The sequence below is a fragment of the Poecilia reticulata genome, chromosome 3 (genome assembly GCF_904066995.2).
Source record: "Poecilia reticulata chromosome 3, P_reticulata-male-v2, whole genome shotgun sequence".
Classification (NCBI taxonomy): domain Eukaryota; kingdom Metazoa; phylum Chordata; class Actinopteri; order Cyprinodontiformes; family Poeciliidae; genus Poecilia; species Poecilia reticulata.
The window spans coordinates 16,554,464-16,577,639 of record NC_088832.1 but is presented as its reverse complement, the minus strand read 5'-3'; the positions used below and the strand labels follow the sequence as shown (position 1 = coordinate 16,577,639).

The 23,176-nt window shown below is 39.5% G+C and overlaps 1 protein-coding gene across 10 annotated transcripts in view; it reads left to right on the top strand.

Moving 5' to 3' along the window:
- tjp1a (tight junction protein 1a) overlaps positions 1–23,176 on the top strand; it is a 100,879-nt gene that overhangs the window by 26,882 nt on the left and 50,821 nt on the right. The window contains exon 1 of one of the 10 annotated variants that reach the window (XM_008405201.3): positions 21,272–21,763. The exons of the other annotated variants lie outside the window; for them this stretch is intronic. Within the exon in view, the coding sequence (XP_008403423.1) occupies positions 21,740–21,763 (24 nt within the window). The 5' untranslated portion in view covers positions 21,272–21,739. Of the gene's footprint in view, positions 1–21,271; positions 21,764–23,176 lie in introns of those variants that run through there. 10 annotated transcript variants of the gene reach the window in all.

Below are 23,176 nucleotides of genomic sequence, written 5' to 3'. Positions count from 1 at the left end.
GCACCTCCAGGGGGCTCCCATTTCACGTTTGACTTTTATTTTCCCCCCTCAAACTAAATTGACCACCAGAAATGTGAACCTCTGTCAAGTGAGACGCCCCAGGGGAGGTCATGATGCCAACCTGGAACCACACTGCGTGGCGTCTGTCTGTGCAGAGAAGTAAATCAAGTGGTTCAAAATAATAAAGAAAGGAAAAACAAGAGAAAGAGCCTGTGGTGATGGAGTGTGTTTTTGGCTGTCTTTGTATGTGAAAGTTGGAGAGGGAAAAAGCCGGCTTTCAGGATGATTTTGTCGGACGCCTCTGGCTGTGCTGTTCACCATTAGTATCAAGGTTGCTATTTCAGGATGCTACCTGCTGAGGGATGTACTCTGGTCACAGTTTGGATGAACCCTACACCCAAATCCATTAAGTGAGAAAACATAATCTGTGCTGCCACACACATTAGCCACAACAGGGTCAAATTCACAAACTTAGCTGTGACTTTAATGCATGTTTAAGTTTGTGTCTGATTCTGCCACGTAAAGGCATCTGATATGTTTGATCCACTCTGAGATGTGTGTCCTCTGGCCTGACCTTTTTGGGGATTGCATAACTGTCTGTACTTCAGGTCCTGGGCAGGAAAGCAGAGACACTCAGTTCAGGTCATTCTTCCTGTAAGTCTTCGACAGGAGGGTTTAACAAGTATTATTCTGAGAGGCGTTTCATGAAACAACAACAATTTGGGGTCAAACTTTGGTTTCATCTTAGGGAGGCACGAAAGTGTAAGACTGATTTTAAGTTTAGGGATTTAAAATGGAAGTTTTTACTTTTGGAAGTGAGGTTCTGTAAAAATACAGTTAGAAGTATTTAACATAGCAGATAGATGTAAAAACTGCTGCGAGTTTGTACAAGAGTAAATAAATCCTCAGAGAGATGGCAGGCTAGAAGCTAGTGAGATGGACGCAACAATTTAGCTGACTCAAAATGAAATGTTTCATTTTGAGTCATGTTTTGACAGGAAGTAATGTTAACATGTTGAAGCAGCACAGCCAGAGTCCTGACTTAGACTGAATTGAGAATTTGTGAATTTAAATTTGTGGTTATAGGAGACCTTTCAACATCAAACACTAGGAGCTAATTGTAAAAAAAACAAATGCCAGAAGCCATATCAATTGGCCTTATCAGCTGGTCATGAGTCCTCTGAATAATTTTTAAACACCTAAGAGTCCTGGAAAAGTAGAAACATATATCCACCATTTGCAGCCTGTTGCAAAATCCAAACGTTTATTCCACTAGTGTGTCACAGTGTCAACCGATGTCACATTAATGTAACATTTTGTCAACTGTTTGTCTGACAAAATAGCACCAAATTTTACAATCATCGCTCCTGAAAGTGTTCCATTTAAACAAAACCTCCTCTGAAGAAATCTCCACAGACCACTTGAAAATGTTTCGACTGGTTAAGGCTTCGTATTAATGAGGTTTGTCTACTAGGCAGAAAAAAAACTGTATGCTTGTCTATATTATCTTTTTATTTGATTCCATTTTGTTGTTAGGAAGGAGTAAGTATATTTTCTAACTGTATGTGCTCAGATTTCCCTAAGGTGACAAAAAAGACTTTAAAGCTGTTTTTACTGTAGGTCTTGGCTGATAAATTAAGGATTAGGCTCCTTCTCCAGGGAGTGGGTGTTTGTCCTCTGAAGGGATGGAAGACAACAGTGTGCGCTGTTTTTGTTTAGGAAGAATGACTCAGCACTTTTTGCTCACTTATTTTCTGAGTGTAGAGAACAAGAGACCTCAGTGGCCCTCAAGTTTAAAGTTCAAACACCAAAAATTGTCTGCAGGGCTTCCATCTAGATAAGAAAAAACAAGATAAAAAGCAGCTGATTTGTAGTTTTATTTTTGTTAACCTATGAATGAGTTATTATTTTCACTTTATGTTTTGCTCCAAGGAAACTGGAGCAAAACAGTTTCCATAATATGCATAATATGCCTTATGAGAAGGCATATTATGAGATGCCTTCTCATAATATAAAGTGGTCTTGATTTATGTGTACAAATAATAATAATATAGTAATATTTTATGTTGGCTTCTTTTTCGTTTTTGTTTAGAACTTTTATCTAAAATGATCTCATTAGCTTTAATGTTTGCCACTGGGTAAAAACAAGATCAATACACATCTGTTTCCACTGACGGCGCTTTTGTTCCTCTGTAAAAGTAAAAAGACACAGGACCTGCTGAGTGGAACCCAGACAGTAGCAGCGTTAATCCTGCAGAGGGCAGAGTTTTACCACTAAAAATCTGACTCTGAGTCTACCCCTCACGCCATCTGCACTATTTTTCAGTTTTCACCAAAGTGAATAATGTAAAAAAAAATGCAGTATTTCTTTAATTATTACTTGATTTGACATTTTCTTAAATTTTGACTTACAGACTTATTAAGTCTCTTCAAAATGCATATGAACTGATTTAAAACTGACGATAAAATTTTGGGGTAAACAGAAAAAGCCTGCGACTCAGGAGAAAAAAAAACCTCATCAGCTTGCTGAAATATTTCTCCGACTGTTACACTTCCATTTGGACTGCATGAATTATGTGCGGTTAACTTCACTGTATCCAAGTAAACAGCAGCCTTCGTTTGTAGGCACTTTATGTTTCATAATTGACTTGGATTAAAATTCTTGACAGATCTGCAGATGCTTGCACTGTTGTGGCTCCCCCTGTGACTTCATGGGCAAAGCAGATGCCAGAAAATTTAATTAACTGAAATTGACGTTCCAGAAAAAGCCACTGGGGATCTCGCTGCCTCGCAGAGTGGCAGTAGCATCAGAGGGAGCAGCATTAGAGAGAGACGGGCACAGATTCATGTGCACTTTCATATTATTGGCACATAAACCAATCTGCCACAGCATTACCACTACTGAAAGGCGAGAGAAATAATCTTTTGTTGTTAAAGTAAAACCTCAATTTTATTTTGACACCTACTTAAATATTTTTGAAAAGCAGTAATTCCTCCTACACTCCATTTTGCAACCTCACCCCCCACCACAGTAGCAGGACCGCCTCCAGGAGAAGGGAAAAACCAAACACAACATAGAGAAAAAGCTCCAGATGCAAATCAGATGTGATCTGTGGGAACCAAGCCCAGTCTGCACAGAACCCACCCCAAAATTCACAGAGCCTGAGATCTCTGCATCAACAGCCAGATACCAAAAACTCCAGGACACCGCCACATGTGCTCTTCTTCTGCCTTTGTAGTTGAACATGTTTCAGTGGAAACTTTTTTTTAATAACAGTCGCAATGTTATGTCTGATCTGTGTGTTTGGTGATGTAACGTTTAGACAGTTTTGAGAAAGAAGTTTCATTATAAAAATAAACGGGTGTGACCAGAGTATTTCCCTACGGAAGTGTGTTTCCACACTGAGCAGCTGACTGTGTAAACAGTAAGCACAAATTTGAGCTTCGCGTCAGTCGGCACATGAATCTGTGGCGGTTTTGGGTCGAAACGCTTCATTAAAAATGAGAGATGACGCAGAGAGGAGTGCAGCATGGGCTGACTGATCAGTCAGGTGATGGGGATTTTATCAGCCACGGGTCAGCGCCTTTCTTCTCCCAGCCTTCTAGTTTTCTTTAGCCTCTTCTCAGCAGTGATCATCTCTGACTGGTAACATCTGTGGCCAGCTTATATGGAATTTGATTTGGTCCATGAAAAGTAAAGGGGGTGTTTTTTCTCAGAAGGAATCACTCACAGGATATGCACTTTGTTCATTCATCTGTCTTCACACGAATACAACCTTGCGTGACATCCCACTCTTAATCCATTAGGCTTAATAGGATGTTGTCCCACCCTTTGAAACTTTAACAAGTTCAACTTTTATGGGGAGGCTTTTTTATAAGGCCTTTCTTAAGAAAAGAGCATCACTGAGGTCAGACACTGATGCTGGACAAGAAGGCGTGGCTCTGCTGTAATTCTCAAAGGTGTTCTATCAGGTTGAGGTCAGCACTTTGTGCAAGGAAGTCACTGACAACAAACTCATCCATGTGTTTAAGGAACTTATTTTGTGTTTGTGATGCAGTAGGTTCAGCTGGTCAATTATGAATATCCATTCCATGAAGTTTTGAGGTTTGTGGTTGTTGATTCCACAGAAGGTTGGCAACTTCTGTTGGCACCTCTTCATCTGTTGCTGTTGACTCATGTGATTTTACAAGGCCTACTCCTCATAAAATCACAGAGTTGTTGTCATGCCCAACTGCTTATGCTAATATTTAGATGAAAGGAAATTTTACAACTGGACTTATTGCACAGGTTGAGTCCTATCACAGTGCAGTGGGGGAATTTACTGAGCTCCTGAGAGCGACTAATTCTTTTACAAATGTTTACAAATGCAGTCTGCATGCCTAGATTCTTGATTCTATATTTCTGTGGACATAAAAGAGATTGGAACACCTGAATTAAATGAATTGGATGGGGGGAGTGAATACTTTTGCAAAATACTTAGTAGTTGCAGTGTGTTTTACCCAGGAATGTTCCCTCACAGCTTCAGTGGGATACCAGTAGATGAACCGTCCTTATATCCCTGCATCCCCTTGTTATTGCTCCTGCGTGTTTGCTTTTAATAAAGCTTGCTAGACTCCTCTGTCCTGAACTGGGCTCACAGAAAGAAAGCAAAACCCAGCAGGTAGGCAAACAGTGCAGGTAGAGATGGGGTGACGGTGGACAAACTGGGCATGAAGGAGCTGTGAAGTGAAAGTGCTTGGGAAGGTCACACTACTGTACAGAGCCGTGGTCTTTGGCACAGAGAGCATCACGACTCTGTGACGCTGTCGCTTTTGATCCCGTCTTGTCTGCACGCAGGGTTACACTCCTGTCAGCATTCAAGTATAGATACACATAAAATCGCACATCGACTGTCACTGGCTTTGTCAGGCACAAAAAAAAACCTGGATGGGGTACAGCACCTGCCTCCGACATCAATATAAACTCGAGAAATAAAGTTGCAGATTAAAGTATAAACAAAGTGAAAAGTTTTGCGCTGTCCTGGAGCATCAATCTGGTAATTGTGCCAGTGTTGTAACTGAAAGCTTGCGTGTTTGTGTGTGTGTGTGTGTGTAGTTTCCATCTCCAAATGTTGTTTTTCATTTGATTCCCAGGGGAGGTATTGTGACACCCTGGCTGCCTCCACCTCTGTGGTGCAGCAATTCAGTCATCATGGCTGTTGATGGTTTGTCCCTAATGGTAAGTCATAAATAAAGTTTCAACCAGTGAGGAGAGAATTGATTTCCAGAAGCACAGAGGGGTGCTGGAGATTTATACCTGTTGTCGAACTCCTCTGCAGTGCCGTATATCACCGTTACTGATATGTTTTCTTGTTTATTTTATTTCCTGTCCCACCTCTGCCAATGTCTGAGACACCTGGAACAAAGTGTGTGCTCTCTTTTTGAACTTCTATAAGTTTTCTGTCTATGTTCTCCGATTACTTTGCCTGTTGCAGCTCATTCTCTTTTGTTCCTCTTAGCTGCTCACGGTGAAATTGATCAAATTTGATCACAGCAGTCTCTGGCTTTTTGGTATTTCCTAATTTTGTTTCATCACTTCATTTCCTGTTTGGGCACCTGGTGTAGTTTTTTCAATTACAGGAAAAACTTTACCCTCACAGAACGAAACTGGAATCACTGTAAATGTATTATAAATGTATCCAATGATTTACATTTTGAATAACAAACAAATAACACAACACTACTTTAACTCTCATTACTAAAAGTATAATACATTGCAAGTGTGAATTTATTGTACTGTGACTATACTTGAATTTTAAATGAAAATGTTAAGGACAAGCCTGAAAAGTATTAAAAAGCAGCAAAGAAAAAAAGCTTTCAGAAGACCGACCAAGATGTTAAAAAAGCCTGGTTACTTGGAATGGAAGCATCACATGAAAACATTTGAGATGAATCAAGAATTTTTCACAACTCAGAGACCATGAGCTTTAGAAACACTAAACGAATCCATTTTATTGTAGTTGCAATTTCACTTGTAGGTGTTTTCAAGTTGCGCATTTATCTGATCGTCACGCATAAAGGATCTAATCACTTCCTTTAATCCATCTCTCTGATCCTCCTGTAATGGCTAATCCAGCCACGGCCACATATGGATTGGCTTTCACCAGTTTTGCACATTGTTTAGCCGGTGTTTTCATTGCTCCGTTCCTCTGTGCTGAGTCCAACCAGGTGCTTCTAGCCATAACAAACCTGAGTTTATTAATGTTCATTTCCTCTCGTCTGTTCGCCTCTGGCTGCCCGGCTCTCCAGTCCAGCATTCCACGCACTTCACTGGAATTAAGGGAGAGGCCTGTGGTGCGGCCAAGACCGAGCTCAGGAATGTCTCTGTTATCACAGCGAGAGACGATGGAGGGAGGAAGGGAACGTGAGGTCAGCGTATAGGACCCCCACCGTTGTTAGGTCAACTTCAGCCAGGACCGCTGGAGGTTGTAGTGGTTTCCATCATCAAAGCTTTGATCACCACACAGCTTTTGCTGATGGATTCTTATTACCACAGAGGTGCCCCACTACTGCCAGAACCCATAGGAATCTAAATTTAGAGATGTAGCTTTTTTAGATCAATATTTCCTCTCCTATCACTAGCAGTGTCATGTGGATCATGTCACGCCTTGCTCAGATGTCACACCAGGTTGGTGCTACTCCCGCTCCGTAGTACACTCCTGATGCAACAGCACTGACTTTCACACTGGAAATGCCTGTTCAAGGACTAAAATGAGCCCTCTGGGTTGTCTTAGCTGGTGTGGAACATGTAAAAAAAAAAAGAAAAAAGCCCTCCCGTGTAGCCAGTAAATGTGAGAAAAGACCTAACTCGGTGAATGAAATGCTGTCATAAAGAAATATGACAGCATATTTCTGTCATATATATTTATCTGAGCTCATGGTTTAGATATTTCTAGGATCTTCATAAGGAATCTGTGTCGACGATATTTTGTTTATTGTTTATCGTTTGCTTTCTGTCTCCTCTGCTTAAGTCGAACAGTCTGATTTTAATTGTATTGATGCCAGTATTATGTGTGCAGGCTGATTTGCATTATCTTTCCGTCACTGTGTCTGTGTTGTGGGTCTCAGTAATAGCAGTAAATTAAAACGGTTTTCAGCACGAATGTAACCAGTGATAGGAAAGACACATAAATTCCTGATTGGTGAGATGAAAACCAAAACAAACAAAAAATAAACACTGAGGGTTACGACTGTCAGGAACTTTAAGACAGTTTATGGATCGGGGTACAATTTGTATTTTTGACCAATGGCAGCTAGGAGGCTTTGGTAGCGGAGTCAGAAAGTGTTGACTCACAGGAAGAAGGTCAAACAAGATTCTGTGTTCTTCTCCTTTATGCTTTCATGGATTTCTTACAGTCTTCAGACTCACACTGCTGCATGCTGTGGATCATTATATGGTGTTCCTGTAGGGGCTGTGTTTTTCTGCTCATATTGTAACAAAGAAATCCTTCACTGTTTACAGTGTCTTTGTGATTATACTTTTGTTACTGAGATTTTGTGCAACATACATGTTAGGTTAAGATTAGGATAAGAGTAACAGCCAGTTTATCTCGCAGCCAGATCAGTGCTGTAGAGCCTCTTTGTTACGCTGACAGTGTAGTGAATTTTAGTGTACAGTACATCTATTCTTCCTCAGGCTTTTGCTGTTTTTCTTCATATACGCACAACTATCTCTCAGTTTTGCAGATAATGGTATGAAAATGGCCTATGATATGTAGTTGTGTTCATGAAAATGTTGATTTCAGAGGTTTGAGACAAAGGTCCAAATAATGTTGCAACCACGGTATGTAGAATATTATGTCTGAATGCATGACCACAAGGGAGGCAGCTCCTTTCAGCTAAGAATAGGAAGCTTAGACTGCAATTCCCACAGGCTCTTTAAAAATGTACTAATGGATTCAAAATAAATCTGGCTTAATAGGTCTCAATTCCAGCTACAGTGGTCAGATGGCAGAGTTAGCTTCGAGTCAGATTTGACAAATAATTCTGCCTTAATTCTTTGTTTCAAAGTTGAACAGTAGATTTAACTGGAAAACAAAATTGTTTTTGTGTGATCATTTATGATTTAGTTTAATATGTAGATTCACTCGCCTGATTTAATAAGATGCAATTGCAGATTTGTTCGTACCAATGGTTAAGTGCTGTGAGTCAGGTACTTTTTGGTGTCCTGATGTGTCACGCAGTCTGACCTTCCTCCAGGTCTGCTGCCCCTGCATAATACACCCTGACTAACAGCATGATGATACGACTAATCACAGCCTTGTAGCTGTAGTTTGCATAACATTTCTACTCATACACTGGGTAATTAAACTTGTTCCAAGACCTGCACACAACTACAACATGAGGCCATGCTGTTAAATTCTGTGAAATTGTCTAATCTAAGTGAAATATATCGCAAGCCACCAGGAAAATACGGAATTTCATTAAAAGTTAAGTGCTTTCCTGTTGTTGCTGTTGTTGTGCTCATAAGCTACTTGTCTTGGTGCCTATGTGCACATTTCAGACATTTTAAAGGCAGATCAAAACTGGCATCGGTGTTTCTGATGAAATTCATCCAAATAGTAGTTCTGTTTTAGAGCTTCTCCCACTTTGTGTTGTGTTAGTCCCAGTAGGGCTGCCTCCATATGTTGTTTACTGTACATGTCACATGGTCAAGCCAGTGGCACTAGTTCTACTGATGGGGAGCCCCAGGTGATACGAGAGCTGTATGCAAACAGATACCAACAACATCTCTACACGGAAGTCTGTTCTCTCAGCCAATGCTGCAGCAAACACGACATACACACAAATACACACACACACACGCATGCACACCCCTGCACGCACACACCCACACACACACACGGTGTAGGTGTAGTTTTTGTTCTCTCTTCTTTGTGTATACTTTTAAAAGAGTTGTGTATTGAAACAGAGGACGCCACTCATATTACAATGAATCTGATATTGTTCTGTTTAGAAGCAAAAACAACGCTCTTTGCTGGTATGACAGTATGGCTTGACAAATCAGAATCATGTTGCAACTGGTGCTTGTCTTAAAATGTCGCAGCATAATTGGCATTTGCTGGATTAAGGATATGTGATTTTTTTTTTAGTCGTAGTACAAATATGATGTGTTTTTTAATGATTGTGATGGAAACACATGGTACTGTTGGTACTGTTTTGTTGTAAATTTACCTATAAGTTTAGTTCAAAGGATTCTTTTCAATACACGGGTGAACAAATTTGTTAGTACTCCTCTGTTAATGATGTAAAATCTGCGGTGGTGACTAAAATACCTTGAAACTGACAAAAGTCATAACAAATAAAAATATATTGAAATTTAACTAATAAAAATTAGACATTGCCTTTGAATTGTGGTCGTGAGCATTTTGGTCATTAACATAGGGATGCCAACTCATATAAGCTCTAACATAACTTCAGATTTTCTTGCATGATGTTTCATTTTTGCATCTCTACCTGAACTAAATTTCAGAGCGGCAGACCAAGGGGACTCAGATGGACGCATTTAGTTATGTGATTTCACCAGAACCACGTTCTATAGAACAGAACCTGGTAAATCCTTGCTCCACTGCCAGCTCAGTTCGGACCCAGCTCAGGCCCCACAGTGTCCACCACCCCAGCACTGGCTTTGACTGGCTTTTAGGTCTGCTCCCTTTGTGCTGACCTCATCAGGCTTGTCCTTTGAGCACGAAGTGACTCCACTGGCTGGTGGTTCTTTCTTTCTTTTCAAGCAACAAATGTGCTAAAACAGCACTCCATAATCACTTGGCATTAGGGCCTGTTGTGTTGGGCATTAGTGGTTCGAATTGACCACTGGGACATTATAAAAATGAGTCTGACAAGAGAACACCAAAGCTGATGAGTCTGGATCCTGGCATTGGACAGCCAGAGGATTAGTCAGCTAACGCACAGGCTGGGGCTTCTGCAGGGTCGGGTCCCATCGCATCTCATCACCACCAGGCTTGAGGCAGCCCCCATGGCTGTTGCATCTCCAGCAAGCCAATGCTCTGCTCCTTAAACTCGTACCCTTCTGTAGGGTTGTCCTTTTCATTGAGGAAGCAGATTCAGCCGTGCTCTGACGATCGAGGCAGTTTCAGTGGAATCAAAAAGGGCGATTCAATCCAGATAATAAATGAAACCACAGAAAAAAATCCAAACACTGAGTCATGGTACCGTCTGGATTTAAATAAAGACGACATCACCCTTTGGAAAAAAACATTTTAGTAGTTAATATTTCAACCATCAATGAGTTATTGAGCCATAACAGATGCAGATTCCTTAAACAACAATAGAGACGCCCTGTACTTGCTTTATTCTTTGTAGCTTCAATAAAATGTGGGTTACTTTCATCTGAGACTTTGTTTCTGTTGACAGCACAGTTTCAAACATTTGAGTGTCACATAGTTCATATGGTGCCTGTAGAGGCTTTTGGAGTAGATCATCAATGTCATGTTCAAGAAACCAGCTTGTGGGTTTTTCAATATTTGGAAGTAGCCTTCAAAAGATGGATACACTTTGGTCATAAAGAGATGAACTGTGTCCGCAACAATGCTAAAGAGGACCGTGATGCTTCAACAGTGTTCAAATAGTACACATGAGGTCCAAACTGAATCAAACCAATTTCCTCCACACCTAAAATCTAAAACTTTCCAGACAGTAGATCTTGTATTGGAGACCCCTGGTTGAAATTAATTCCACATTGGTTAGTTCTAGCACTACCTACTATCCTTTGATATCGAACAACAACAAGGCATCTTCACCAACACTGTGATTCCTGGACATTTTCTGCTCTTGCATATATTCTCTGGAACTTGAAAGATCCCAGCAGATTATTGTATCTTAAAAACATGTTATATTTAAGTCACTTAAATCCCTCCTTTTCTAACTCTCAGAAAGTCATCTTCACCATGTCTCTATTTCTAAATACATTGAGTTGCTGCTGTTTGATTGGCTGAGCAGCTATTTGTGTTAGCAGGCATTTGCACTAGTCTGCCCTATAAGATGGCTGGTGATTTTATTAAATATAGGAATCAAGTTGAGGACCTGACATGCTGTGAGCACACACAAAAACGTGGCAAGTAAGTGAAACCAAGGATATTGATACCGAGGGAGTAAATTAAACAGAACAGGTGTACATTTAGGAAATGAAACCAGGTGTGAAGTGAAGCAGAAAACAAAACAGCAGGACAAAACAAAGCAAGAACAAAACAACCTATCCACTTAAACCCTACAGACCATGAGCAAGCAGCACATGAGCATGGATGCATGTATATCACCCTGCTACAGATAAAGCAGAATCAGGTGTTTTCACTCATTTAGCCGTTTTCTGATAGCATCTCAGATAATATCTTCAAATAAGTCCCAGTACCTCATTATCATTGAACCATTTAATCAGATTTGCTGCACAGTGACGTTTTGTCTTTGAAACTGAATAGTTTAACTTACAGAATTACAGCTCTACCTGCTTTGCTCATGGGTATTGCTCAGCTTGTTTTCTTCAGCTTCTCTGGTGCCTTTTCGTCTAGAAGCTCCTTCTGTTTCCACTTCTTTGCACCGTATGAGCAGCTTCATACTGTTGGAATGTAACAGTAACAGGCAGTACCACGAGAGGAGTCATGGAGAGGAGGGCATTTGTCTTTTATTCAGGCCTGATGCCCAGTTCACTGCACATGAAACATTCCCTCACTGAGGAGCAGCGTAGTCTGAGTTGGCTCTGTACTTCCCTCTGTTTTCTTATCTAACAATATCTATTGTCTTTGCTGACATCTTATATTTGTCTTATCTCTGTGATTAAGTTGCTCTCTTCTAAGGTGGCACCTTTCCTCAGCTATCCCGACCTTCATCTTCAGCCTATTAACTTTCTTCTATTTCTTTTTTCTTCTGTCCTGTGCTCTCTTTATTGTCTTTCTTTACCTTTTCTTACCTTGGCGTGTCTCGTTTTCCTTCCTATTTAATGACTCTGCTCTCATCTACATGTTTGTTCTCTTACAGGCCAGTTAGTCAGAATTTTCAGTTGGTATCAAAAATAAACTTCAAATAATTTCCTCCCACAACTTTGCACTTTGGATGCATTTTGCTTCTGATCTCGGTAAAGGTTTTGACTGTCTGACAGTCAATCAAAACAGTGAGAGAAGGTTAGTCGATGCAGGAGTTCTCTATAGACACTTAACACAGTGTCACTATCACTTGAAGTTAATAAGGAGAGGTGTCAAGTTGTTTTGCCCCCGACGTACCCACTGGTTCCAATATTTGACTGATGTCACAGATTTATTCGCATTCAAAATTTCACCCTGTCAGAGTCCATTATGTGCACTTAAAAGTTTTTAATGTCAGGTTCACCAGAAACTGTCTGATAATATTATTACTTTAATTATTAGTGATGTCGCTGCTTATGCCTTGTGTTATTTCTTTGATGTACCAATTCCTTACAGATTGATTCATTGATATCAGTTCCACACTGAAGGATTTCTTCTTAATGGTTAACATTTTCTCAGTGGTTTTATTTGTATGTTTATCTTTTTTGTCTTTTAGGTTTTACATATTGTCTCAGGGAAAGTAATCACTCAATTTATTTGACAATCTAAAAGACTAGTCTGTGAAAACAGTGATTATTTGTCATCTTTTGCCTCGTGTAGTAAATTCTTACATTTTGCCAGGCATGATATAAATGTAAAAAAAAAAAAAAAAAGTTGTGAAGAAAAACATTTTTTTTTCTTTTCATTTCAAATTTAGATATCTTAAAGCTTGCTTACAGGACCACACTTTACATGTTTCTGTTTTATCTGTTCTGTGGAGGTCAGTTTTGCAGTCACAAAGATATATGCAGACTCATGTCATTCTTCATATGTATCGGAGAACTTTAATCCCTAATCTAAATCTGGATGTCACAGTGTACTTACAGAAAGTCTTATCACTTTGAGAAAAAAACAACTGTTTTGTCCAGTACTGCAGCTGTGCTCATTTTCTACTGGTTAAAACTGATAGTTATCTACAGAGAACAGATGAATGGATAGAGATGGGCTTGAATTGATGTCTGAATGTTCTCACACTTGTTGTGTGATGAATATTTTAAAGTATTTACTTCATATTCTGATTGTGACTTACCAGGTATATTTAATGAAGATGAAACATCTCTTTTTCAAGCGAGATCCGAGGTCATGCTAGTATGAGCATTCACTGCATGCTCCGGTGTGGGGAACCTGCTGTAGAGTAGCAAAGAGCAGGGGTGTTTGACTGCACTAAGACCTTCATCCTGCCTCTGATTGGTTGTTTCTGACCATGTATTTCTGCATATAGCAATAAGACCACAAGGAGACAGCAAAGGAGCTTGATTTTTTTTTCACATTTTATCTTTCTCATGTTATCCTGTCATGACATAGTGACAGTTTTAATAAATATGTAACAATCATATTGTTTATAAAAGTTACTTACTGCAGCTTTAAAGGGGAATAACAACCAAGCGTCTCGCTGCAGTCATGTGGTGAGTCAATGAGTGTGATTGTGTGTGTGTCTTGCGTAGGAACTCTGCTTGGCCGTGCAGACAGATCTGAAAACATGGCTGATCTCAGTGCATTGTTTACATTCAACACAGAGCTGCAGCTCTCTCGGAAAGGCTGTTGAGGATTTCTTTTGTTTTGATGGCTTTAGGGAATGTTTTTGGTCATTTTAACTGAGAGTGAATCAGTCTGTGTTGATTTGTTCACTTTTGTAGAAAAGCTCATTGTGAGATGACACTGAAAATAAATCAGCTGGCACTGAATAACTGAAATCTCATTGGTTCCGCAGACTGGCATAGTTTTCCTTCAATGTACTCAAAAACTGTCCAAAATGTATTGCTTCATTTTCTCGGTTTACTTGTCAGGAAATATGTACATGGATGCAGATGGGCAGAAAAAAAGATAAAAAGATAAGATACTGAATTTTTTTTTCTTTCTTCACCAACTGCAGTTTTTGATAGTTTTTGGATTAGATGTGTGTCTGCACTGTGGAACAAACCTTTAACTCTGACAGGAGTTAATTGTTTTCCCACAGCATGACAACATAAAACCTACAGTTGCTCCATGTGTTAGACTCATAAATCTTTGCTCTTGCCTTTAAAATCAATTACATGCCACTTAAAATATGTGTCGAACTGCATTTTACTGCCTGCCGCCTGCTGTCAACACTGCAGCTGTTGTGTAGCCTGTGTCTGCTACACCAAACTAAGGATTTGCACCATGTGGCATGAATGTTGCCCCAGTCCTTGTCTCAAAAAATGTAGAAAATGAATACATCCAGACAACAGTGGAGACAAAAGTAGTAGTAAGAAGAAGAAATTAAAAAAGAAGAATAGATTTAAATAAAGTTTAAGTTGTTTCTGATGGGGGGGGGAAAGGCGGAGCTTTGTTTTTGTGCTCTTTTAAGTGTGTAACAGATTTTTTTTTTCTGGCTGCATATGATTCAAAGCAACTTTAACCTAGACAGGATTCAGATTTTTAAACTAAGGAGAAAAAAAAACTACAAAGCTAAAGGTTTGCATATTGAAGGTCAAAAGAACATTCTTTCTTACAGATGCACAAATAAAAACATCTGATTTTTACGGCCTTGTGCAACAATCTCTAAGCTAACTGCTGTGTTTGCTGCAGAGGAAAGTGTGTGCATGTGTGATGTTTGGGGTCAAGACAATTTCACATTTGAAGAAGTTGCCAGCAAATGTTTTAGCTTTTTTGCTAATAGCTCTTAGGTGTGGTCTCCTGCCTGCTGTGTTCTGTCAATTTTGGGGAGAAAAAGGCAATATGTTGGTCTTGGACTGTGCAGAGAAGTGCTTCAACTCCTCTAGATTATCTGATTCAGATTTGACCAGCCTCTCGGCTGAAACCGCCAGCTATAACACTACAGTCATTGTTTGCTTTAAGAGACAGACACTTGAAACAGCAAACCTAGTAGACAGTTTTACATCTGCCAATTGCAACTAATGCTAGACTTTTCTTTCATTATATAATCCTGTTAACTGATGGTTAAAAGAATGTTAACCATCAGTGAATTTGCAAAGTGTTGATTCTGCTCTTGCACTCTTGTTGCAGTCTAAATATTCACTGTTACTCCAGCCATTCAGCTGACCCTTTATTGCATCTCTCTTTAGTCTAACAATGGTGACATGTAGTAACCAGCATGTTTATGTGAGGCCGGGTACTTTTTCACTGATGACATATCTTTGACACAAATTCTTTTTTTTTTTTTTTGCAGTTTTTGGTGCATCAAAAAACTAAAGAAATGACAACTCTGCACCTCTTCATATTTTTCATTAAAATTCACATCATTACTTATTCTCACTCTGTCACCAAATTGCTGAGTTGCCTGCATATGCAGCTATGCCAGCGAGTTGGAAACCTCCCATACTATGTCAGCAAGTTCATGCTCAGATCTGTCACTCTAATGCACCTCGATGTGAATGGGCGATAACACATTACGGAGACAATTTTTTTCCTCTTTTTTTTTCTTCCTGCATGAAAATTTCCTTACATTTGTATGTTATTTCATGAAACAATTTTCCATTTCTGTGTGTTGAGAGTCACAGTTTTGCTTGTCATAAATTTGGAATCACTTTAAGTCCAACAAATGTACCACATACAAAAACAAGAAGGTTTGGAGTACAGTCTGTACTTGCTGGCACAGTTCAGATATATTGTAATACTTTTATTTTTAAAAAACAAATAGCACTGGGTTGGCAACCAGTGCAAATGTAACTACTTAAGTTACATTTGCTTTGTAAGTTGCTGCTGGAACAATGAAGGGAAAAGGTTGAATTGTTGTTCATGAGGTATTTACTGCCAAACCTCTCCCTTGTTCACCCTCCCTCATACACACACATGCACACGCATGCACGAACACACACGCATATACACAGCACACTGAGCTGAGTGTGTTGTGGATTTTACCTTGGGATTTGACGTATTTTCAATTTACAGCCTCGTTCTGCACCAAACATTGGACTTGTCACACAGCAGGAGAGCCTGATGCAATGGCCTGTTTTTTCCCCCCCTCTTTACATTTACAGCATATTCAAGGTTACAGGGCATCAATCTCAATACACAAACAAATGTGTTTCTTAGCATTCATATTGATTTAGAGGAAGAATATCAAACTGCATTAAACCTTTACTAAGCCATCTGTTATGATGCACTGCAGCAGCTCTTATAAAGGTATCACTAAGAAGCAGAGGGAAGTTCAACCGGGTTCACTGCAGCAGTTTCATTTTTCCAGCTTTAAAGGACACTTCTCTTTTGGGACGAACAAATGTAAAACACAAGATACTTAAGATTTTTTTTTTCTTTCTTCACCAACTGCATCTTCAGAAGACTTAAGGCATCCTGATTCACTCCTATCCGTGTGCGACCCGTCGTGGTAAATTTAGTACAGTCAAAGCTCCCCCCCCCCTCTTTATCACTAGAACTATGTGAAGCTAAGTGTCGCTCAAAATAACAGCACTTCAGACTCTTCTCACACTAGCTTACATTTCTTCTGCAGAGTGCAGTAAATTTAAGAATATGAATGACAGAGATTTCAGCTCAGCCGCTTCTACTTTTAGCTCAGGTTGCTCATATCTGTTAATATGTTAAGTAGAAGCAATGGGGGTTTTTTGGTTGTTTTTTTTGTCCTATCTGTCCTGTGCCAGTGGAAACAGATGGGATTTTACTGCCATGTCAGGCTGTGATTGATGAGCCTGTGTGAGTAGAAACAGTAGACATTTGAAGTAGAAGACCACCTGAGAGGCTTTCTTATGAACAGGTCTTATGTAGCTCTAAAGGTCATGTTTGTTTTAGGCAAGATGGAAATCAAATTTTCTCCTTTTCCTTCTGCTATTTGAATAATTTCTAAGTTTTATTCAGAACAATCTTATCTTTTTATTTTTAGTCCAGATTCTGGAACAATCGCTGATGCTTTGAAATGGAATTAATACATTTTAATAAGTTATTAAAGGTTTTTATCTAACCTTAAAACCTGTACCATTTTCATTTCTTAGATATTTTATATTTTTTTTTTGTTCTGTCTCCAGCAGTCATTGGGCAAAAGACAGGACAGGTCCCCCAGTCATGCAATCAAAAACTTCAAAAATACAACTTAAGAGTTATGAGCTATACTGTTGTCTATATATATGTTGTGAATGTCCTGGCTATATTTAGAAAAGCACCAATCAGTGATTTAGCGGCTCAAACTGATTTCATGTTTTTATTTTTATTTATTTTTTTAGTTCAGTTCAGCTGATTCCAATTTTCATCGGAAGGACTTAAGCACATGCAGATTTTGGTTTAATTCAACAAATATAACAAATAGTGAGAATTAATAAGAAATAGGCAGCAGGTTTCAGTCCCTTGCTGATTGATTGTTTAAATAGCTTGCTGCATTATGAATGGGTCTTGGCCAGTCTGCACCCTCTTCTATTCATACCCACAGTTTGTACCCTGTTATTTCCATTTTGATCTGACCTACTTCCTGTCATGATCCGTGTTTCTGTGTTTATTTTTGAGTTTTTCTTTGTGATCCTGTTCCCTGTGAGTCCTGTCTCTGCGTCTTCCCCGTTGATTGTCTCCCAGGTGTGTCTAGTTCCCTTAATTACCCTGTGTGTATTTAGTCTCACCTGTTGTCTGTGTTCTTCCTCGTATCCTCGTCATATGTCTATTGTCAAGCGTGTCGGCGTCAGCTCCAGTTATTCAGTCTTTTGTTTTTCAGTGCTACCGGCGATTAGCTGTGTGCTTGTCTGTCTGCCGTGCTGCCTGTTCCTGGACTGTTTATGAGCTTTTATTATTCATTAAAACTCATCATTTCATCTATATCCTGGGTCTCAGCGTCATCTCCTCACCACAACCTACCACACCACATGACACTTCCATTTCATACCTGCCAAAGAGATCCTTACTGCCAACATCCATCAGCTTCTACAACAACTCTTTGAAGAAAATAGAATAGTACGAGTTACAATAAAATTGTATTTCCTCTTGGGATTAATAAAGTGTTTTTGAATTTTAATTGAATTAGTAATGTCAATCATAGAAGAGCCATTTATGTTTGGTTAGTATCCTATTTTGACAAGCAATGGGGGGGAAAAAATTAAATTTTTAAATTTCGCACATAATTTATTTAACTGCACATTTTGTGTTGATTTTATTTAAGCTTACAGTCTATTTCTACTGATTGTGATTCTGACTGTATTTGAGGGAGGTAACTTTTATAAAATATGACAAATTATGATCCCTCATAAAACCAACATCATCTCTTACATCTTTGAATCGAATCAAGTCAATCTTAAAGTACAAAGACATCTGCTTACTTGACTCCTGTACTGCCCTAATGTTTAACAGTATGTGATATCTCCTATTTATGTATTTTTGTGTTTTGTCTTGTATTTTGACCTTGTATGTTTAAAGCTTGTGTCTTGGATAGGTTACTCTTGGAAAACTGGTTTTTCATGGTTACATTGAAATACTTTTTTTTAAGTAATTCACATTTCCATACAGTAAACTGTTTGCTTCTGTTTAATCAACATTTGATAGAATTGTGTCTCAGGATAATAAGCTGAAAATTAATTGATTTTGTTGAAATCTGCTTCTGTAAACAACTCTTACCATTCATTTGCTTTAAAACCTGCATTATGAATAACTTTTACATAGTCTAGATTGAAAACTTTGGGAGCTTTTGGGGGACCAGACGGTTCGTATTATTTAGTCTCTGCTGAAAATTAGGGTCAGGAGGGATCATCCATTTTCTCTGAAGCCTCTTAACGCAGGACAGAAGAAAACATAGAAACAACATCTGCTTAGCAGTCCTGCCTCTCATCTCGGTCGTCGCATCAGCTTCGTTTTTGTGTCATGTGAGTGCTTCTTTGTGCATCAACGGTCAGCAGCTTTAGTTGTTTTTTTTTTTCCCCGAGTCTGTTTCACTCTACATTAGCCTTTTCGCTGCAGGAGAAGCTGGGTTGAGTGAACCTTGTGATGTGTTCCAGTCAGTATGGGCCTGCATGTTCGCCTTTGTTTCCATGTGCCTGCTCTTCCATGAGAGCACCTGAGCTTTGAAGCCGCCTGTTGTCCAGAAGAGCCATCTCCGCATATGTGCTTGTGTTTGTGAAATAAATAAAAGGGAGAGAGGGAGAGAGAGAGAGAGAAATGAGAGCAAGGATGCAAGTAAAGAGGATAGCTTTGATCACGGTGGAGTGTCACAAATGTCTTGTTTCTGTCTGTAAGAACATCTGAGCTGCCGTCACCGTAGTGGATGAAGAGGAAGCGGTGACCGGCGGAGGGAGGATGTTACTCTTGTCACTTTAAATTTGATCGTGACCATTTTCAAGCTCCGGATCTTTGATTTTTGGTTGGATATTGTTTTAAGGGGACGCAAGAGTTTTAACTATGCTCAACATTCTTCTGTCAGCACTTCTCGATCCTGAGAGGCGTCTGAGAACTTTCAGACGGAGCGAGAGGCTTGCGTCAATCTTAGTATGTATTATTTTTGTAGATCCTATCAGTTTTGTGTGTTTAATGTCTGATATATATGAATTTGGGTAATGACCTTTCTCAGGAAATTGTGGTGGTACCTCATGGAAAATCTTTTGTTGGTTTTTCTATACATTTTGTGTGTTTACCTGATTAAGTAAGGGGGCTTAGAGTTCTTCCGTCTTGATCCTCTTCTCGGCTTTAACCAGCCTTCGCAGAGGTCATCCTTTACTTTTCACCTTCAAGGCATGTCTGCTGCTCCACACTCGTGGTATTTTTGCCTTGTAGGATTACGCCTGGTGGGAATTAACTCCTTATAGACCACCTACACAGCTACCAAGCCCTCCTCCACTCCTGAGGAGAAAAGAAACAGAGGAAGTGATCATTAGGGGGAGTGAGATCTGGGGAATGCGATTGCTCGGTTTGTTTGGGAAAGACAGGGTGTGTCTGTGGGTTTATATGCTCTCAATTACTGTAACTGCAGAAATTTTGAAAGTTTAACATTTTGTGTTGCTCTTGTTGTCCAGTTCCTATAATGCACATGAGCTTTGCTAGAAACAAACTGTGAAACAATGCAATCTGAAACTGTAGCATCCTGTGGGTGGGGACTGGTTTAGGAAGTAATAGGAACTTAACAGAATGGCTTATGTGGTTTCCTGTGAGGTAACTTATCAACCACAAGTTTGGCTTTTTTCTTTGCAGTTTTGAAAAATTTATTTTAAACAAACTTATTTTGTGATTGTTCAGAAGAAGAGGGACATAGGCATTGTCTTAATTATACCTTATGCAACTAAGCATCTTAGCTCACTACTCACATTCTTTAAAAAATATATGGTAAGGCATTATGAGCTATGATTTTGTACACAAATATTTAGCGTGCCAGTGGCATCGCCGGGGGTTCCTGCCTATACAGCAGGATGCTGACAGTCTGATTCACGGCTTCAGGTATGGAGCTAAATTAAACTTCACAGAATCTTAACTTTTTTGATAATCAAGTACAAAATTTAAACTACTTAAATTACCAAACCTGAACTGAATAGTTCTATGTTCAACCTATCTTTTTTTTTAAAAATAGTACTTGTTAATATAGTAAGGTCAACAAGTGAATCAAGTTTATTAGGTCGCATCATAAGTTGTGTTTTATGCAGAATAATTGTTGGGGGAATGTATGTGTTTATGTGTGGTAGTGAGAGGCTGGGTCTTTTGCTGCCCAGGGCACCATTAATAAGAAAAAAAAAGAACAAACGCAATAATTTAAAATACATACAGCATTTATTCCTCATCTTCTCAAAGACGTGACAACAACATAAAATACACTCTTGAAGTTCTCTTTTGATTTTGTTTTTAGTGTCCCAACATTGTGAGTGGGACTCATTTGTCCAAACGTCTGAACATTTCTCTGATGCACCCCTGCACTGTACTCCTTTTAGTAATGAACGTTGCACATCGTCTCCCAGGGAAAGTGAGCATTCAGCATCAACAGGGACAGCAGTGTCGCTTCTCCTCATTGTATCCCAGGCTGTTTATCCACACAAACTACAGAGAGGGGGGGAGACATCAGTCCCGGCGATTCTTAGCAGATATCAAGGAAGTCATTTAAAAACGTCATGGATAACTTACGCTCACGAGAGTTATATTTAGTGACAAAAAAATCCTGACACAATCTAAATTGTCGTGAATGGACGATGGGTTGGGGTTTCTTTTTAGTTTCTGACCCCCTTTTTCTGTGGAATGGTTTGCTCCGCATATACACGACACGGCCGTTGCTCACAGAGCCAAGAGCAGGAGGGGGAGAGGTTTCCTCAGCCTGCCGTAGCCATTGCAGCATACTGTCCCACTGATGCCTGCTCTCCACAACTTTTCATCCAGAGGTTAGCCAAGGAACGCCACAACGAGGAGGGCTTATCCGTCTTGTTTTTTTTTAAAATATATATTTTTTTCTTTCTACCCGACTTTTTCCCATGATACCATTCCCAGCTGGACCAAGGTTGGCGTCACAGGCGGCGAAGATAAGATAATGAACTTTGGACTTCCCGCACGGTTTTTCGTGACATGTTTCCCGTCGTCCCGGATAAAATAAAATAACATCGCAGCCCGGCGTGGCGGCAGCTGCTGGGCGAAAATTGCGGTGGAAATCGGGGGGGGAAAGAACAGCGATATAACCCAAGCGATTACCCAAAACAAGCGTCGGGAACAACTTTAACCCTGCTGCTGTTGAGGCGGAATAGCAGAGAAAAATGTCCTCCAAAGCTGCAAATAAGGTGGGTACCTGACCGGAGAAAAACCCAACTCTCAACGTTATGCTGCTGGCTTATGTAATACAATATAATGTGCCGGACGGCCTAGTAAAAGCTGCAATGAGGCACAGCCAGTTTAACTCTACATTAAGAGGATAACTTTTACACTGCTGCTTGTGGTAATGTAATATGGGGAACGCTAGTGGCGTTTTTGTGTTAGTTTTTTGTGCTTTGGTTTTATTTTGAAGTGAACGCCTACGGTCAACTTGTGCTACAACTGGGTGTGCTGTGTGTAGTTTTCTAAAATAAATCATTAGGATTTTTTTTTTTACTGGTTGCAGCTGATATTGAGCAGTCCTGCTATGTTTAGAGCTGGTCTCAGTAAAGCCACCTGTTGATACATGGGGTCCTGGTTTTATTAAAGTTGGGGGGAGATCATCATAAATCTGAAAAATAAACTCTGCGGTGAGACCCTCTTTATTACATATGAGTGACTGCTCTGTCTGATGGGGTTTTTTTCTCCTAAAGTTTTAATTAATGATCTTTAAGGTGATTGAACCAACACTCAACTAAATCTGTCCTGACTGAACACCCTGCATTAATCACATTTGACTTGCTTGTCAGAGCTTTCCGTTATATTTGCTGACTCAATAAGTTTTAAAAACCCTAAGAAGTGTTCATGATGACTTGCTCTTCTTTTAGTATCTCCTAAAAATAATAACTCATTAATAAGACATCTTCACAGAATTTCTACTGAGGCGTCAAGAAATACTTTTTCAATTAATCAGCTACATCCCCAAATATATTTTAGCCTGTTTTTTAAAAAAATGTGTCCTAAAACAACCCAGAAATGGGGAGGGGGGAAGTTCTCCTTAAAAGTTTGAAAGTACTTTTTTAAAAACTGGACTAATTAAACTGAGCTTCTGATTTTTTTTTTTCTTTTTGGGTTTCCCACACCTTCTTTTTTCACTGTGACAAGTATGGAATGTGAATTTTTGTACGACAGCAGGAGTGAAATTCAGGTTTGGGCGGTTGCTCCAGTTAGACGAAACCAGCTGCATCATGTCAACTGATGACGTTACAGTACTATGCTTGATGGCTGGGTCACACCTTTGTATAAGACTTACTATTGCACTACCGGTCCTGCTGGTAACCAGCCTCCAACGGCCAGCGTTTCCACTTGTTTCAATCTTCTTGTGCTTATGATTTTGGTATCTACTCCTTGTGTTTTTGATTGCTGTTTATAACGTCATAGTGTGTGTGTCCTGAAAGTCAGGTCGCTCTCTAATTCCTTGAATGCAGTAGTGAGAAATTGCATAACACACTTTGCTTCATGATAAATACTTCTTATATCAATAAGAAAACAAACATTTCTTTTGTAATAAGTTGATATAAAAAGAAACCTCACACGTTAAATACTAAATTTCTCTTCAGGTT